Raw genomic sequence first — 20,785 nt, forward strand, 5'->3', positions numbered from 1 at the left:
AAACCGATTAAGTTGATTTGGTTTTGGTTTTGCCCAATAACCGATCCAAACCAACCCGTGAACACCCCTACTCATATACATGAAATCAATAAGATAAATGTTTCATCTTGGAAATTTTTGCTTTCAATAAGTAAATTATAAAGAAATTTTAATGAAAATATGTATAAGATCTTTAAAATTGTTTATAAAAACAATATATTAAGTATGTATATTAATAAAATATATGTATATAATTCATCTATTCGGTTCGGTTATTTCTTCGATTTTTTTCAAATAAAATCATAACCAAACCAAATACTATCGATTTTCAAAAATCTAAAACCAAACCAAACCCAAATAAAATCGGTTTTATTTTATCGATTTGGTTTGGTTTTTCGGTTTGGATCGGTTTTTATCCGAACCGTGAACACCCCTAACTGTTATATTGAGAAACTATTTAATCTATAGTTTCATATTTGGTCATCCATTATATGACAAAAAGAAACATAAAATATTTTGGTAGCTTATGCATATTTAGTTTATAAGTTAAAAATGTTTATTATTATTATTAAAATTTGATGTCCAATCAAATAATAAAAATAACAACTCAGATTATGAGTGATATTATTATTTGAGCGGTTCTAGCCTATTTAGTAATGTGGCTCTGATATCATTTGTAACAATTTAATATACTAATAATATTTGCATTGAATCTAAACTCATACGATTTTAAAAATGTCACTAAACTTAAAGCTTATTTTCATATATATTCAATATCTCTACCGTATTTTACCGGTATGAGAATCTCCTAGAGCCACAAGAAGCACCTTATACGATCAAAGGTGGTGGTGGAGTCGTAAGTATTTTTTTCATTTATAATAAGAAGTCTCAAGTTCAGGCTCAAGGTATGAAGTTATTTTTGATAGGGAATGTATTACCCCCTGAAATAAAACTTTTCGACATGAATCTAAATTAGTCAGACTTCAAAGAAGTACTGATCACTAGATGAAAAGCGGAAAAAATACTTGTAACGATGGTACATCATTATTCATATTTTTACCTTAAATATTTAGTTTTATATTTATTGTTACCAACATTTTTCTGCAGTACTTTTACTAGTCGAATTAATGTTTGCAATGAATCAATGATCAAACATACCAATAAATAGAGTAAATTCTCACTCGTACTCCATGCTTACATTAAATTAAATAATTTGACCTTAGTAAGTACTAAAAATTGAAACTAAAATATATAATTTAATTGATCATGATTAAAATGATAAATGTGTATTTTAAAGACTCATACAAATTAATTTGACATAAACTTTAAGATTATTAAAAAATGAGAATTTCTAACATTTTGAATGGAGTCGGTCACAAATTTGTAATAAGTTCATCAAAAATAGCATGATCGAGTTAAGTTTCAATAGATTTTCAATCAAAATTTGTTATAAATTCATCGAAAATACTACGATCGAGCTAAATTTTAATAGATTTTTTATCAAACGTCCGTTGGGGGTGGGGGTGGGGTAGCTTGAAATAAGGTGTTATTGAATGTTTGCTATAATTGTGGCATGTGATGAACCCTAACTATGGTCCTAGTTGGCTCAATCAGAATTTATTATAGTTTACAGCTAGCTTCAATTCAATCTAATTAATTTTCTACAAAGGTACAATATATATCTTGAAATTAATTTTGGTGGACCTTGATTTATTTAATAGTGATAACTCAATCAACAACAACGAATCTATTGTAATCTCACGAGTGAGGTATAAAAATGATGTGTATATGTTATTTATAATCCTAGCTATTTTATTGAGATATAAATACTATGTCAAATGAACCCTCGGCTCAAGTAAAACACAATAAAATTAGTATGAAAAGCTAGAAAATATAGTAATAAAAAAATCATATAAAAATTTATGGAGACAAAAAAAATATAGCAACAAGCCAATAACATATAATACGATAATCAAAGCAAATAGTGATCATTCATGAATCCACCTTATCTATTTGAAAATAAATACATATAAGAATGCTTTAAAGAGGTGAATTATAATGAAAGAAGAATGTCACATTACATGCATGTTCATCAAATATTTTTCAACTTTGATTCAAATTATTAGTTTTTTCCCTGAATTATTGACAATATTAAAATATTCTTATTTGACTAATTAAATTTTAAAACACCCTGAATCGGCAATATGACATCGCAAGTGGATCAAACTCTTGTAGTAACATGGGCTTACTAAACGATCGAAAAAAGTGTTGAAAACACCCTTAAACTCGGCGAGAATTCAGAGGTGTGTTATTTCACTCATATTGCAAGATCGGGGGCATATTTAAGTTCAGTTAGTCAACTAAAAGATAATTTTAAGGCTATCATTTGTCAATAGTTCAGAATGAAACTAAAAATTTGCACAAAGTTTAAAAATATTTTCAATATATACTTCTCTCTAAATGAATTGAAATGAAATAAGAAGATAAAAGAAAATTTAGGAGAGCTCAATATTGGTATAGATATATTTCGCCACTATTCATTATTTTCTTTATCTATCTAAATTATATATATGCATATATTTTTTCACAAGTTTCACACTTTAAATACTATCCGTTATTTTCTTTACTTAAAAGAACGTTTTGAATCAACTCCAAAACATTATAAAAAATATATTTTTATATATCATTATATATATGGTACTCAGATTTTAGATTTTCTAATATTACTAGGATGGTGTACGGAATCAATATTTATTCATAAATTTATTTTTAAGTGGTATTAATTTTAATATTAAATCATCTCATTAAGTGTAAATAAAAAACTTGATAAATATTATTAATATTGATAAAAGCGATATTGACGAAACGATTTTAAATTTTTACTCTAAAATAAATTATACTATATTTATGTGGTACTGTGGTGGTAATTCATCTTTTTTTTGCGTAAATTTAATTTGAAGAGGTCTATTAAGATGTCCATAAGTAAAGTATTTCATCACCGATCGTTGATTTTTACTCAAAGTAGTTACAAAACATACATAAATATTATTGACATTCAAATTAACAAAGCTATAACTGAAAAATATGAATTTAAAACTAAATATCATATCTAAAATGGATCACATAATTTCAAAAAAAATTGTGTACTAAATTAAATTAAAAAAACAAAAAAAACATTCTTTTTAAAAAAATTCTAAAAATACCCTTGTTGAAGCAGGTATATCAACGGAGACGTGTCTGCTTTAGCTTCAAAACTCTCTATTATATAATTATATGAGAAGAGAGAAATTCTTGATCCACTAATTGATCATGAAGATGACAAACACACAAAATATTTGTGTACTAATTAAATTAAAAAATCAAAAAACATTTATTTAAAAAAAAATTGAAAATACTTTTGCTCAAGCAGGTATGTCAACGAAAACGTGCCTGCTTTAGCCTCAAAACTCCCTATTATATAATTTATATAATTATAAGAGAAGAGAGAAATTCTTGATCCACTAATCGATCATGAAGATGACAAACACACAACACATGGAGGGATTTCTGTGAACATTTTGAACTTTGTTTTTGTCCTTTCCATTTTGTTTGTTTCTATTTCTTTTTATATATATATATATACAAAATTTCTGTTAAAATTGAAGATCCACATGCACAACTAGCTTTTAGTCCCTAAGATTTAAATATAGAAAAATCAATCAATTGACTTTTTGTTTGTCTATTTTATAATGGAGGAAACAAATTAATATATTATGAATCTTTTTGACAAGAAAATGTTCGTGCATGTATTTTTTGGCACAATGCTCAATATGAATAGAAGTCTCTATCCCTGATTTAAGCAGCTAGTCTATATATATATATTTAATGAATCTTTTTATTACTATATGTTATGTCTTCTTTTTTTTTAAATCGATGGACTATCAGAAATAGTCAGCTCACCTTCTAAGATAGAGATAATATCTTCGTACACATTATAATCTTTTTCAGACGATTCTATTTATGGAACCACATTGAGTATGTTCTTATTTTTATTTTTGTATAGTTTTTTGGTTTTCCATCCAATATTTTCATTGGGGATCGACTAAATTCAAATTCAAAAAAAAAAAAGTTTCAAACTAAAAATGAAGTATTTCCTAGCAAAGACGTCTTCGTATCTAATATTATTACGTGTTCTTAATTAGTGGCATTCGTGTTGATGCCTTGATATCTATACTTCAATTCAATTTTCTTCATTCATTTTTTTTTGTTTCTTTCATTCTCTTAATAAACGGCTTCCTTTTCCTATTTGATTTGGGAGAATTAGGGTAACTAAGACCACTACAAACACAAGATATTGTATGAGCAATATCTACTAAGTAGTTGACCAAATGCTGGTACAGACCATACAATAAGCACAAGCAGTGCACCTTTTTTTCTAAGAAAATATTTATTTTTTTCTTATAAAATTTAGCACTTTATTATTATGATATTTTTATTTAGGATTATGAAGTTCCTTTCTTTGTGATTTCATTGTCCCCTTCTTTAATTTCCATGTCATCATGACTCTATTTGGTCACTATTGTCACAAATTATAATTGATATACTTGGCTATTTTTTGGGACCATTAATTTATTTTAAAAATTGACCTAGAGGAAAAGGACTAGTACTTTCTTACTAATCAAAAAAGTAAGTTTTTCTTCCCTTTCATAAATTAAATAATATAAGCATTATGTGGTGCTAAGTTTTTTTCTTCTTTTTCTTTTGTTTTTGTAAACGCAAATTATTAGTTTCGTCCTCAAATTATAATATGTCACATAATATAGCAAGGGTCTGAAACTCTTGTAAGAGCATGAAACTCTTAATAAAAAGCTGAGAAATGTGTTGAAAATACTCCTAAACTTGACGAGAATTTAGGGGTGTATTCCATTCATATTGCAAGATCGAGAGTGTATTTAAGTTCAGTTACTCAAGCAAAGTAATGATTTAAAGTTGTCATTAGTTCGACAATGAAACCAATAATTCATGCCGAATTTAGGGGTGTTTTCAATATTTTTTTTTAAATGTGTGATGACAAATTTTAGTACAAATATAAAATGTGAATACTCGCTCTTTTGATTCCTCTTTTATGAATTATTACATTCTTTATTACTAAGATTAAATGAATATTTCTTTAATTAGTATATTAATTGTCTCTTTCTGTCTACTTTTAAGTTGGACTTTCTTTAGTCTCAAAATTCAAAAAGTTGGTAAAAGAATTTAATTTTCTAGCAATGAATGATAATTAAAAGAAAAACACTAATCAACCTTAACAAGTCATTTTCATTTTGCTCATTCAACAAAAAAAATTTAGTCATTTTTCATTAATTCACTAACTCCAATTTAATTTCATCAAATAAATATAAGTTAAAACACTACGTGTTCATATATGCATGGAGAGAAGTAAGACATTGTCTAAATAAATTTCAAACTTAGAGGTTTTTAATCTAACTTCATTAACTTTTTTCGACATTAATGCTTCTCTTTATATCATGTAAATTCAGACTAATCGAGATTTCAATATAAATATTGAACATACGATAACAAAATTACTTTTTCGTCCAGAAAAGTCCAAACAATGACAAAAGTGAGATTTTTAACAATGAGGTAACTGAATTCCTTTCCGCCTTATATTTAATATAATTTTTCGATAAAATGATTCATCTCTTATTTGCCCGTCAAAGTGAGATTATATTAACCTCATTTTAATGCAATTTCACTTGCCATTTAACAAACTCTTTTGTCTTAAGTGCTTATATTTTCAAAAGTTTCTGAAAAATATGATCACTACCTAACCGAATAAAATATACTAAAGCACATAAAAGTAACTTAATCTAATATTTGATGTGAATTAATAAACTAAGAAATTAATACCCAAAGTCACTCCTTGCTTTAATTTCCCATGTGCATAGACATGGAGAGGTGTTGATTTTATTAATTAATTAATTAATTATAATTGTCCCTACATTAAAACAACTACTCTTTGATGTAGAGGGCGGCAATCTTGACAAGTATAACTATTTTTTATATTATAAAAAATTGTTTAGTATATATACAAATAGTTTATTCAGAATCAATTAAGCAAAAAATTTATGGTTCAAAATTCATAAACTGAAAATTCTAACTCAAATTTTAATTAGAGTAGTATGAGGTATGATGGATATGACAGATCTCAATAATAGCTTTGATTGAAATCTTATATTTGTCTCAAACAGTTCACTTAATATGACAAATTATTAATTTAGGATCATGTAACTCAAAAGAAATAGCTAGATTTGAATGCAAAACTGATAAATTTCATATCCTAAATTCGTTACAGAGACAAATGAAAAATGATAACCGAATATTTTTTTATCTCCGCTAAAATTTCAACCTAATCCAATTAGGTTTAGAACTAATTAGCCAAAAACTAAATACTTTCTCAATTAGTACACCTGTCATAGATTTTCCAAATATATTTCCATATTGTGAGGATTTCAAACAAAGAGAACAAAAAAACAATTTTTTATAGTCAATTTTAGTAAAATAGAGTTTATGACATATAATGGTCACCTTGTTTCTACATTAATTGACTTGATGCACTAATAAGTCAAATACTTTAATTTTCCATCAAACTAGCTAATTAATTGACTTAATCAAAGCGGTTATTTGATGGGTTAGGAAATAAGTGACCTACATTAGTCTCTTTGGGTTGATTTTCCTATTGTTGCTTAGTTATTACTATATATAGAATTTATTTTGTACACACATTGGCACAATTAAAGATAATTAAAAGTAAAATTTTGAAATAATTATCAATAATTAGTAAATATAATTTATTTATTTTTACATACGATGGTCATGCGTAACTTCTTCCAAGTACAAGTAAGCTTCTTGTTATGTCGTGAAACGGTTGATCATCATCTTGGAGTTTCACCTGTAAAACTCAAAACTCATAATATTAACTGTTTTTGATTATAGTAGTTGAAGAATGACTACAATAACATACTCAACATAGTTCCATAATAGAATCTGGGGAGGGTGAAATATACGTAGACGTTATCCTTAACTTTGTATAGAGAAACGATTTTCGATAGACCCTCTACTCAAATATAACTGAAAATGACTATTTGTGAATTTTATCCCTTAGACCATCTCCAATCCAACACCAAATTTTACACCAAATTCTAAATTTGGTGTTTTGGGCTCCAATCCACACCAATTTTTACACCAAATTTGGTGTGTGAATAGTGTTACACCAAATTTGGTGTGTGGATATCACCCCAATTCACTTTTTGAATATTTTAATATTATTTCATTATACAAACTTTTAATTAAACATTATATAAATTGTATGTTTTAATTAAATCTCTTGTATATTTAATTATTTTTTATGTAATATTTTTATAATATTAATTTTAGATATAAAATTTAGCTTTTTTATAAATTAATTTTTCTATATATGACTTTTTTTTAAAATTAAATTTATGTTGAATATTTATGTAGAATTTAAAATAATTTTTTCAATTATGTAATGTTTATTTAATTGTATTTCATTAATGATTTCACTTTTATTTGTATTATCCATTATTATGTATAATGTATAATATTTGCTAGCAATTTATATTATTTAAAAATTATGGTACAAAATAATTTTATATTAAACTATTATAAAAGGAAATAATATGAATTATATATGGTGAATGTTTTAGAAAGAATTTGTTTTATGAAATAAGAAAATATAAATGAAATAAGAAATAATAATATAATAATGAAGAGAGAGAAAAATATTCTTTTTTGATGTAAAATTTGGGGCAGTGAATTGGAGTTGATTACACAAAAAATAGTGTTGACACCAAATTTGATGTTTGGGTTGGAGATGCCCTTAGGAAGCTGGGCAAAATATTAAGGCCCAATAAAACTCAAACTAATGACTTGATTACTTGGAACAATTAGAACTTGATCTGTGGGCCAATATACAAAGATGGCCCGGCCCATCAACATGGGCTAAAGCCCATTTGTTTAATTATGGATTGTGTTTTAATTATGTTAGGGATTGTGACTAGTTTGCAAATTTTCCCATTAATTTTCTCTTTCCATCCTTTTGGAAAAAATGGCACAACATGTACTCTCTTTTAACTAATTGGCGACATATAGCCCCTTTTTATTTTTATAACAAAAAAAGGTTTTTAAAATTAAAATTGGCATATTTTGGCCCTTTTGACCCACGTTAATATATGGGAAGTAATTTATATTTAAATTAATTATTTTTTAAGTTGGTGACAGCATGTTGCAGTTTTATTGGGAAGTGAGACTTTGTTCCCTTTTTTTTCTCCTCTTTTCTCATATACACGTTTTCTTTGATTGATGAATATTTATTGATAATATAAACATTTATATCATGCTTCTTCAATTCATTTAAACAAAAGTGTTAGCAGTTGATGTTATATCTTCTCTAGAAGATTTGCATGTCTTCACTTTTTATATTGTTGATAATTTTTTTCTTGGCTTTTAAATTTTTCAAGTTGAAAGTTTTCATATTTGGGCGAAAATTAAGGAGATAGTAATTGATTGTGGGAATCAATTGTCACGGTTAAGAAAAATATTCCTAGAATTATTCCTAAAAAAGGAGATTTTGATTCTGATTTTATTGAATCTCCACCCAAAACTTTAAATTTTAGTCATGCTTTGAATATTTTTGACTTGTGTAATGCTGAGCATTTTAATTTCCAAGTGCAATCCTCATTTACACACTGAAGGAAGAATCGGGAATGTATACAATTTTTTAGTGAATGAATACACGAATATGTATACATGAATTTTTGTATACATGATTGTTCATTCAAATGATAAAAACTCATTCATGTGATAAAAGATTATTCGATTCAGTGTTTACATATTTAGTGAATGAATACACGGACATGTATACATGCATGCATTGTATACATGATTGTTCATTCACGTGATAAAAATCCAATCATGTGATAAAAGATAATTTAGTTAACTGTTTACCCACGTTCTGTTTTTAATGTTGTGTGCCGCCTGTTAATATAGGCTAATTTGTGCTCTCTTTTTTTTTGTCTATTAAATGCTATTTAATTATGGGCTATTTGTTGTATATATATGTCATTTACTCATCCTTTTGAGTGAGCTACATTTTAACATCTTAAATGAATTATTTTCAAATAAAGAAAAAAAAAGTGAACTATTCTCAAAATCTTAAGCTTGCATCGAAGTATTTGGACTAGTGACTAATGAAATGAGATAAAAATTAGGGGAGATCATCGTCCAATTTTCAATAGAGAAATAAAAAATAAATACAGATAATTTCTAGTAAGCAAATTTATTTAGAATTTGTGCTAGTAGGAGGTGACATGTACTCATTACTCAATAAAATAGTCGATGTGCACTCGACATCGAGGATATTAGAAAAAAACCTTAACGCTTTTGCATTGAAACTTTACGTGAGTACAAAGATGATGCCCAATATTGTTAACCAAGATAACAGAAATATGTTTAATCAATCTGAAATTCTCTCTTTCTCGATTATGACGCTCTTTTCGCTCATTTTAAATCATCTCCTAGAGGGAGAACTCTCCTTATCAGAGGTTTTTCTATTTTCGAGTTTCAACTCGAAAACTTTGATTAAGGACGAAAGATTTTGAGCACATTTATGCAGGAAGTTTTTTGTTAGATCATACATATGTAGATTTTAAAATAGTGATAAGACACAAGTACTCTCCTAGACTATGATAAGAATTTTAAAGATACACTTTAACTAAACTAAGGTCCTATTACCCCTTCGAACCTATTTTTTAAAATAATTTTATACACCTTTTTGACTTACAATATAGTTTTTTTTCCTCCTTTGCGTCATTTTCTGATAACTAATTAGACATTATTTATTGCTACCTAAATAAAGTCAGCAAAGCATGATTGGCGAAGATACCATAAATTATTCAAAAGTTTATAATTAAATCCTAAGTTTTAAATTAACAGTTTTATAATACTATAGATAACATTATAAAGAAATAAATAATCAAGAAACTTCCCCACAATAGCTCATGAATACACTTTGAATTATTATTATTTTGCGATTTTCACATACACTATAATTATTAGTTATTTTGTTTTTGTATGTGAATTATATAATTACCAGTTGTTTTATTTTTTCTATTTAAATTATCACCATCTATATATCAAAACAAACTTAATTGAGTAGATAATTCATATAGGTGAGAATAACTGATAGTTGGGCTAATTAGCTTCGAGATGACATGGCATAGTACATAATACTTCCAAGGCTTTAAGAAGAGTTGATCCTTAGTCAGATATTTCAGGTTCAAGTCACGAGTATGAAATCACCTTGTTAAGAAGCGTTTTATCCCAATATGAGACTTTCGGGCGTGAATTCAAAGTTAGTCAACCTCAGTACATGTGTCACACATTGATGAAAAATAAAAAAGAAAAGAAAAAGAGATTGAATCTCTTATTGTTCATCAATAACTAACTCAATGATAGAATGGGCTGTTGTTAATCGATTGATCGTAAGTTTGGATTTATTTAACTAATCAACAAGCAAAAAACGTTCTTCTTGTTTTTTAATAAAATATAATAGCTCGATTTCCAGTATTTACTCTTTCAATCACTCATATATCCATCTCTTTCGCGCTTCGCCGTAATCGAGACATGACCAAATTTAATCAAGAGGTTGACTTGTTTAATTATTAGCATTGATTTGGACTTTCGAAAACATTATTTTCAACACGATCAAATCACTTGTGGACTAAACCATAATTCCACTTGGACCACATATCCTACCTAATTATTTCAGATTTTCTTTATTTTGTATTTGGGCTTAATCCATTTGTTTAGCCTATAAATAGTAAGTTTTTTTTAAGCTTAATATTGATATTTGATTCTATATATGGTTGGATAAAAAAATCTCTTTACTATAACAACAACATATTCGTTGTAAATTCATAAATTGAGGAATAAGGAGAGTAGAATATATGCATACATTATTATTATTTTTATAGGATAGAGAGATAATTTTCATTTGATTTTCGATTAAAAAACAGAATTTTCTTTACTAGTGTTTTGATAATTTATTTATGAATACTTCAATTAAATTCTTCCTCATTGGATGATTATATGTAGTTGATCATGTTTAGTTAATTAATGGAGTAAGATTATTTTATAGTATATACAAGTGTTGATTAATTCTTCCCATTGTTTGGTTGAATCTTTTCTTTCTTAACAACAACAATAATAACATATCTAATGTGATTTCACGAGTGATGTTTGAAGAGGATAAAGTATACAAAAATCTTACCTTACTTTGTGACATAGAAAAATCTTCCAAAAAACTCTCTATTCAAAAGAAAAAAACATATCAAAGGCACATATGATAAAAAAAAAACATTACAAAACATTCGAAATATTTTCTTTCTACTATTTATTAATTTTTTTGGGTTTAGTTTGATTTCTAGGTTTAGCAAGGAACTAACACAATATAATGCAATAGGTAATTAACAACCATTCACCACCGAAAGATGTGGTGTAGTAGATCAGAATACTCCTTCATTTATCAGATGTCTCAAGTTCGAGTCTTAAGTATGAAAAAAAATATTAGTAGGGAACGCTCTCCTCAAAATAGGGTCTTATACGGCGCAAATACAAAATAAATCTAAAAGAGTTGGACTTCAATATATGACACATTGAAAACTGAATGGAAAAAAAGTAACAATCATTCAGACAAGCTGTAATTAAAACCATTACCAATTTGCCATATATAATAATATAGTCTATATATATAGTTATAGTCACCAATTATATCATTTATATATTTCTCTAATTTCTAGTTCCTCCTCTATTCTAAAAAATAAAAAATAAAAAAATTGTTTGACAAAAAGAAAAAGACAAAATAACTAGAAAAATATTGACTGGGTATTACTAGTCCAAACAACCCAATGATGAAGTACACACCTTTGTTGTAGGCATGTTTTTGTTTTTTATACGTCTGCCCAAAATAGTTGTCTGTCCCCATTTCAATCCCACTTTTTATCTTCTATTTTTTTTACCAAATGTTCGATATCTCTATTAAAATATTTATTAATATACATTTATGTCGTGTAAAGTCATATAAGGGGGGAACACTTTGATATATGATTTAATAATCAAACACATATTTAAAGTATTATATTTTTTTCAAGTTTCATATCTAAACTATCAAGGTGTTCATGTTTTCTATCTGAACATTACTAACTGTTTATCAATATACACTTCAAAAAACTAACCAGATCACGTATTTGAATACATACATCGGAAAGCATGTAACAATTTTTAATTTGAACATAAAACTTCGTCCACGTGACAGTTGCCTCATTCATTTTGAGACGTATTTTGATAAATAACTGATGATAATTCACTTCAAGAAAATACAAACATATGATAGCTCCGGTAGAAAACTCACGAAATTTTGACCATTTTTTAAATTTTTTGATTAATTTCTTAATTACCCACATGGAGTGTCATTTAATATCATTTTTAAATAAATAAAAAGAAAGTATACCACACACCATCATATACTAATCGAGTTATGTTATTATTATAAATAATTGGTGGCAATTTAATTAGAAAATACAAATCGCTTGATAATTTAGATAGAAAACTCGCAAAACGTGAGAGTTTTTTTTTTTTAAACCATTATCTCATGTACTTTTTATATGAGTAACTATATCTACCTACATTTCAGCACATTGGGTGTTAAAAGAATTTATTTATGCAAAAAAAAGGAATAAATTAAATTTTAAATTAAAGAAAAAAGAGAGATTCTTGGCAGATCATTGTCCTTCTTGGTATTTGTGAATAAAATAAAAAAAATTAATTTCATTTACGTGAGGCTCTCAACTTTCCCAATTGGTTTTTGTCTCCCAAACTGTTGCAAATTCCTGGAAATTTTGAGAGTCTCTGTTGTTTTTTTTTGGGAGATTATTTCTTCTTGTTTTCTGGGAAAATTTGGATGTGGGTATTTGCTAATCTTGATTTTTTTGGGGGTTCTTGAGGATAAAAAAAAATGCTTTTTTAGTGAACCCCGTCAAGGAAATTGAGGTTTTTTATCTTCCCATTTGGTTGTTTTTGCATATTTTGTGTATTTGGGGGTGGAAAGTTTCATTCTTGGTAAATTTTCCTGGAAAATATTTGGTGATATTTGATATTTTTCTGGGAAAATTTGGTGGGGTTATTGAGGAATCTTGAAATAGTTGGAGGATTTGTGACATTTACAATCAAGAAAAGGTGATCAAAGATTTGATTTTTATGGGTTTTTCATAAGCTCAGGTAATTTTATTTTACCTCAAGTTGACAAAGTCCTTTTCCCCTTTATGTTTTTTTAGATATTGGTCACCATCAACATAGTACATATCATATATTTGTATATAGAGAAATTTGTCTATTTGATTGGTTGATTGATTGATTGATTGATCAAGTCAGAAAGTATATTGGTTTTGAGGTGTTGAAAGGGGTTCTTGAATTTGTTATTATCAATTTGACTTTGAGAATTATGTGTAAGGAAGGTTTAGTTGTGGGGTTGTTGTTATTAGTTTGTTAGAAAAGAAGGAAAAATTTGTGTGCAGAAGGGGATAGTTTAAGGTTAAGGATCATTGTGTTCCTTATCTTCTGCTAAACATCATGCCAGAACGATATCCGAAAACTATGAGATTTTTGAGCCTTGTGGGAAATTCATTTGGATGCTCTGCGTCAGGCGAGCGGTTAGTTTCTGCTGCTAGAGATGGAGATATCCAGGAAGCTAAGGCTTTACTGGATTATAATCCTCGGTTAGTGAGGTATTCGACTTTTGGTGTTCGAAATTCACCTCTCCATTATTCAGCTGCCCAAGGACATCATGAGGTATATTTAGAGTTTAATGCTTATTCATGATGGATATGAAGATAAACTTGATTGTGACATTGTTTAATTGAGCACTTAGTGGATTTTGTATGCGATCGATCATTTGACTGTTCTTTTTATTACCAGATTGTTAGTCTCTTGCTTGAGTCTGGAGTTGACATCAATCTCAGAAACTACCGTGGACAGGTAGATTTTTTTCTCATTACCGTTTTTGGTTTTAGTTTTTTCTATCTCAAGCACAATTCTTTATCTTATACGTAATTCTTCTTCGTTGATTGAAACTAGTATTTTGTCTTATGGTTAACAGACTGCTTTGATGCAAGCATGTCAGTATGGTCACTGGGAGGTCGTTCAGATTCTCATTCTTTTCATGGCCAATGTATGACAGTTTATTATTGTGGTATATTCAATTTGATAACTTAGAAGTACTAAGAGTGTTCTTAGTTCTTACCTTGTAAAATTTCAACTTTACTGGTTTTATAGAGTTGTAGGAGTGTGTTGAGATGGATTACGAGCTTTACTTACAGTTGCATTACATTGTAGATTCATAAGGCTGATTATCTCAATGGAGGTACAGCACTTCATTTAGCTGCTCTAAATGGACATTCTCGATGTATACGGCTTCTCCTTGCTGATTATATTCCCAGCATCCCTAATTTCTGTAATGTCATGAGAAAGAGATCAAGAAACGAAGACTCTATCCAGGAATTCGATGACTTGTAAATCTCTTTTTTCAAGCTTTACATTTGATTTTGGGTATCTCCCGCTGCTATCAAACTGTATTAACGTGAAGTTCTTTTGTGCTTGCTGTAGTGCACTACATGAGGTGATCAATAGACCTGCTGATGGTGGCATTACCGCCCTTCATATGGCAGCGCTGAATGGCCATGTGGAAAGTCTGCAGCTACTCTTGGACTTGGGAGCTTCGGTCACCAAGGTTACTGTGGAAGATGGGACTACAATCGATTTGATAGGTGAGACAACTTTCCAAGTTCTGCCTAGTATGCAACTCTTATATCACATTTGATCTCTTGAATGCCTTGTTTCCTTGTGCATTTTCCCTTCCCCTCTCCATCCCCACAATAATTTTTTTTTTTTTAAAGATTGTTATAATTGCTGATAATTGCTAAATTGTTTCTTATTATCTGTTCCTTCTATTCGTAAATGCCTATCTGCCATCTTTTACATATCATGTTGTAACTTTATTCTTTCTGAGGGAAACTATGAGATGTATGGTCGACTGTTTTAATAATTTTCTTGTGGTTCTTTATGAGAGAATTGTCTTAAAAGCTACACATTTACTGATCATGCTACAGATAACAGTCTCCATTTTAGAAGATCTGAAATAATTATAGCTTTTAACTGGCAATATCAATTTCCGATGGAGAATGAAATATTGATATTCTTCGGTGTGCTTTCAAAAAAAAAAAAAGAAGCAGAATTATAGATAAACAACAACTTTGCCTTAGTCCCAACAAGTTCAGGTCGGCTTTATGAATTTATCACTGACCATGTTTCTCCATTCAAAGCAAAATTAGAGATAGCAATCATTTATTCAGTAGTCTTTTATCGGAAGGGTAAAACATGTTTCCATTTTCAAAAGCATATGCAAACTCTGTCGACCTGATCAAATATGTGAATATCCACAACCTTGTAAATTAGTTTGCTCTAGTTCATGGAGTTTCTGGGATGTCGAAGAAGAAGTTGCATGGTTGTCATGCCCTGAGTTTTGATGATGTGCACTAATTACCGTTGTGACATTTCCTTGCAAGCTTTGTGCTTCTTCTTTTTTTGACACTTTAGCTAGTGTAAATCATGAGTAATGTACTTTATACTTAAGGAGATAACGTCTCTTGTATTTGAGAGAGAGAGACCTCGCTCATCAGATTCACGTATTACTCGATATCTTTCAGAAAGACGTATTAACGAGGCAGATATGAGATGACCGACACCTATTGCACCCTTGTGGTCCGGCCCTTCTCCAGACGCCACACATAGCGGGAGCTTAATGCACCGGGCAGCCCTTTAGGAAGATAACAAATAGGAACTTAATACCACCTGAAACTCTTATTCGGTGGCAGATTAGGTCTCGGTTCCGCTTTTATTAAGCATCAGTTCCAAAAGTCCTTGATATGTAGCGCCTAAAATTTAGAGGCTTCATGCCATGAGTCAAGGAAAAGAGTTAATATCGTCTTTTTTTTCCTTCTAAAAGGTAAGTTCTTTGCCTTGCAGGTGCAGGAAGTACACCGCTTCATTATGCTGCATGTGGTGGGAATGCTCAGTGTTGCCAGGTGTGTTCCTCTTCTGCTTGCTTTTCTTTATGATTTTTCTGGTATAGTTGGTGCAAGTTCTGAAGTCATCATTTTCTATTCCATCTTTCAGCTTTTAATTGCCAGGGGTGCCAGTCTCAATGCAGAAAATGTGAATGGGTATGATATCTTTACATGCTTTAACATCTTCAACATGTACTAAAAGTGTGTGGTCTAGTTTCCCTTATCAATATTATTAGTAGTAGAGTAGAGGGTCAAAAACACACCTAATGTATCCCATTTTTTCGAGTTTTATATGTGAACTATCACCAACTATTTGTCAAAACATACCTAAACTATCAATTGTTCCTTTTGCCTACCTGAATGATGGTGATGTTTCAGGTAGGAAAAGGGAACAACCATGGAGAGTTAAAAGTAGTATAGCTAACTGCTAATCATGCTATTCCATGTCGTATTTAAGAATTAAAGAGATGATATAGAAGGATTTACGGTGTTGAATTATTGAAACAAATAAATATTGTCTTATTCTCGTATAGTAACTCTGCTAGTAGTTCTATCATGGCTTAGATAAATCTTCTAACTTGCATATTATTTACGTGTTTTAAGGTGGACATCCTTGATGGTTGCTCGATCATGGCATAGAGATGGGCTGGAGGAGATTTTAAGTACTCGTCCAGAAAAACAACCACGTCCCCTTCCTTCACCATTCTTATGCCTCCCTCTTATGAGTATAGTGAAGATTGCTAGGTGAGTCCAGTTCAGCAAATATTGGTCTCGTTGATGCTCATTCATCAATTTGGCATTATAATGACATATTTCATCTTAAGGGTTTATGTACTGGTGACGATAAGGAAGTAGATTCATGTAAATTGACCCATCGGCAATTGGTATCCAATCTGAAGACTCTATTTTCAGAGTAAAATATCTTGTCTCCACATCTCGTTTACCACTGTGATATTTAGAATAAGACTATCTGTGTCCAGGAGTTCTGTTGTGTATGCTGGTTTTCTTAAAATTCTTTTGGGTTTTGTCGGGGTAGGGTGCGAGGTAGAATAAAGAAAAAAATTAAATTATTGTGACAGATTTGCCACAAAACCTGTGTTGCTTGGACTCTCTAAAAATGTTGTCATGCCCGTTTCGGATCCTCAAATGATGCACTACTTTTGAAAGATCCAACATGCACCTATTGATATTTTTGAAGTGTCCGAGCAACATAGGCCCGAATCCAAGGGTGACCAAACTGTTAATTCTTGTATCTTTATCGAAACCTTTGTGTTGTGTAGCACCACCCTTTTACATCTCATGAAGGTACTAAATATTCATGGCATATTAAAAAGTGGGAAAAATGTGTATTTCCTTTGGCTTTTATGGTATGCATCTTCCTTTTGATGAAAGTATTTGGAATACGCTGATGGCTGTCCCACAAGCTTTAAATTCAAGTGCGACTAAGCAGTATGCATCTGGATAGCTCTTTATTATGTTGCATTTCCAAATTCTAGCACGGATAACATTAATCATTGAGTCAATTTATGTGATTTACCCTTGTGGTGTACCAGTATCTGATCTTCATGATAAAATGGTGAAAGATCACTATTTCCAGCTTCTGTTTTCTTGTTATATTTCAATAGAATATCGTTCTCTTTCAGTATGCCATGTGCAAGTTACATATTGATAAGGCTCCGGGTGAGAATTCTGAAAATAAGTTGTCATTTTCTGCAGAGAATGTGGATGGAGAACAATTGATTCCCCGTCATCAACTTGTTTAGACCCTTGTGTTGTTTGTCTTGAAAGAAAGTGTACAGTTGCTGCAGAAGGTATGTCTTTCTGAAACTGCATGAAATTGATGTTTAAACATGAAATGGTTGATAATTTACTATAAAGATTTCTATAGTAGTTTTTTGTTATATTCTTTTACTTCCAATTGATGTCTAATGAGATTAAACTCTATTTTCTAATGGTATATTGAAGAATTTCCTATGATGAGTGATGAGCCTCTATTGAGATATTCTCGAGTTGAGACCATGTAACTCCACAAAAATTAAAACTAAGGAAAGATGTTCTCCGTTTCTAGAATACATACTCGTCGCTGGATACAGTTTTCCTTCTTCACATGGCACTAGAACTCCAGAAGTTCTTGAAATTTCAGTATCGTGATATATAATATGCTCAAGGCTGGAAGTTCTTTTTTTCCGATGCCCTTGTCATATACATATATCTGCACATTTACATGTGAATTGATTGATATAGACAACATGATTGATTACTGTTCCTCTTTGATCTTTTTCGTGCTAGCTGGATTTATCGTTTTTTAGATTTGTTTATTATTTATGGCGTATTCAATCTATGGAAGCTTATGTGATGATATTGCTTTTTTTCTTTGGTAGCATTGTACCCGATATGCCAGTCTAGTTGCTGCAGTACCTAATGCTTGCCATGTTCTGCAGGTTGTTTTCATGAGTTCTGCACGCGCTGTGCATTGTACCTGTGTTCCACCAGTAGCACCTCAACCGCGGCCCATGGCCCTCCAGGTTCGATTCCTTGCCCTTTATGTCGACACGGCATTGTTTCATTCGTTAAGCTGGCGGATACGATGCCAATCATCAAGGAAGCAGCGCGAACGAGTCTATCGTTGCCTTTTTGTTCCTGTACAGCTGATGGACAAGAACCAACTTCATTAGAAACACCTTTATGCAAGCCTGATTTATATTGCTCCCGACTCTCCCCTCTCGGCTCTTCCTTCCGGTCGTTAAGCTGCCAAAAGTTCCCGGCATTGAAATTCAGCCCAGGCCTTTGTATGGGAACGCCAGACACGAGTCCATCTTTAGTTCCAAGAACCGGTGAACGAGAACATCTGACTCGATGCTCACGACCTATCTTTAGGCGATCAACGTCAAACGTCGAAGCTAGAAGATGGTTATGTTCCTTCAGCCAATCTGTAGAAACTGGAAGCAGTTTCTGAAGGGTGCATGAATTAGGTCCTATGCCTATTTCAACTATTAATTTACAGAGAAATCCTACAGGTTTTCCTCTTTATTTTGTTCCCTTTTTTAAAAAATTTTTTTGGTTCCCATTTCTTCAAAAGAACTTTTGTTTGTATACCTCTTTGAGTCTTATCCACTAAAATGTAATTGAAATATGAAGTTTGGCCTGTATATAATAAGTAACATATGTTATATAAGTGAAATGGAAAAAGAATCCTGGGCTGGTATTTATTGAGTTTTCTGTTCTGTGTCTCTGTATAAACATACAACAACAAAATACCCAGGAATCTCGAGAAGGTAGAGTGTATGCAGACCTGATCTTACCCCTACTATAGAGGTAAAGAGGTTTTCGATAGACCCTCGGCTCAAGGAAAAATAAATTAAAGTGATCTAGAAAAAAGAAGTAACGGATGTGAAAGCGTAATAAAGCATGTTGAACAATAACTACAATAAAATAAAATGAATATCCAACTACAAGAAATAACAGATAGTAACAAAGATCAAAGGACAAACAAATATAAGAGTAATACTAACATTATTAGTATGGAAGGATTAGCTAGACAATGATCTACTGCCTTCTAATCTACTATCGTAATTCATGTCCACGACCTCCTATTTAAGGTCATGTCCTTTGACGTGACTTTGTTGGATGGAAATTTTTTGCCTTGTTCATGAGTTTTAATTGGCAACTATAACTATGATACTATATTCACTGAGATATTGTGTGGTTAAACTTTTCGAAAGCATGTGTTGACAACTTTAGCCAATTCGTTTCATTTTATTTCCAAATGTGAATCCTAATCGAAGCAATTAGCCCCGATTCTCTTTTTAGTGTGGAGAAGACTTGAAAAGAATTTTCCTAGCATGGTTGATATCAACATGAAAATAAGAATGTTGAATCCATATTCTTTGAAAACGACAGACCATACACAAACATGTGAGTATTATAATCTTCTAAGAAAATTACTAGATGAGAGTGATCAAAAGATACTTTAGGCTTGTAATTATTGTAACCAACCAAAAGTTCATCTGACCCCAAAGGCGATACATATCCTGTAAAAACTGTCACAATCATTAATTGGTGTACTACAAATCTGACGCAAAAATTAGGCGATGACAGAGTGGATTGTGATTGAGTGATAGACTGATCGATAACGAAACTTTATGACAGCTTTTTCGTAGATGTTCAACTTGCATCACATCGTCTTCAACCAAATTACTCCAAATAGTAGAATAGAAAATGAAACATACAGTGAAATTTTCTAGGTTTTACTCTCTGAAGAGAAAAAGGACTCCACTCCAACTGGAACTCTCTTAGCATGTATTAATTGGTAGTACTTGTGAGCATTGGTAAAAAGTTGAAACTTGTGTTATTTGGAATTTACCCACAAGAGTGAAAAATCTCACTACTAACAAAAAAGGAAGTTTTCGATAGAATCGGTTAGAAATTTATCAAAAAATTTACCAGAAACATATTATCAATCGAGCTAAATTTTGATAGATTTTTTGACTAGACATTCATTGGAATTCCTCTCTTTAAATAGTGTTTCTAATTATAAGAATCCCGAATTAGCATGTTATATAGTGAGGGCATTTATTTGAATATTCACACTTTTTTTTTTCGTACCTAATATTGAAAGTTCAATATAA

At 30.3% G+C, this 20,785-nt stretch overlaps 1 protein-coding gene across 2 annotated transcripts; it reads left to right on the forward strand.

Annotated features, from left to right (window-relative positions):
* Positions 1-12,826: 12,826 nt before the first annotated feature.
* Positions 12,827-19,376, forward strand: LOC102587672 (probable E3 ubiquitin-protein ligase XBOS32-like). 2 transcript variants are annotated; one of them, XM_006343498.2, is made up of 11 exons: positions 12,827-13,314; positions 13,673-13,884; positions 14,011-14,070; positions 14,192-14,263; positions 14,428-14,603; positions 14,698-14,858; positions 16,117-16,175; positions 16,267-16,313; positions 16,761-16,901; positions 17,874-17,968; positions 18,599-19,376. In XM_006343498.2, exons 2-11 carry the CDS (start codon positions 13,690-13,692, stop codon positions 19,111-19,113), a joined length of 1,521 nt encoding a protein of 506 aa, XP_006343560.1. In that variant the 5' UTR covers positions 12,827-13,314; positions 13,673-13,689; the 3' UTR covers positions 19,114-19,376.
* Positions 19,377-20,785: the final 1,409 nt, after the last annotated feature.

Source organism: Solanum tuberosum, unplaced genomic scaffold, assembly GCF_000226075.1.
Source record: "Solanum tuberosum cultivar DM 1-3 516 R44 unplaced genomic scaffold, SolTub_3.0 scf00047, whole genome shotgun sequence".
NCBI classification, from domain to species: domain Eukaryota; kingdom Viridiplantae; phylum Streptophyta; class Magnoliopsida; order Solanales; family Solanaceae; genus Solanum; species Solanum tuberosum.

Bases quoted from the DNA above. Each gene is read 5' to 3' on its own strand.
- LOC102587672 (XM_006343498.2), top strand. From the start codon at position 13,690: ATGAGATTTTTGAGCCTTGTGGGAAATTCATTTGGATGCTCTGCGTCA. The intron at 14,264-14,427 runs GTATGACAGTTT...ATTACATTGTAG, and splicing joins TCATTCTTTTCATGGCCAAT to ATTCATAAGGCTGATTATCT. The intron at 14,859-16,116 runs GTGAGACAACTT...TTTGCCTTGCAG, and splicing joins GACTACAATCGATTTGATAG to GTGCAGGAAGTACACCGCTT.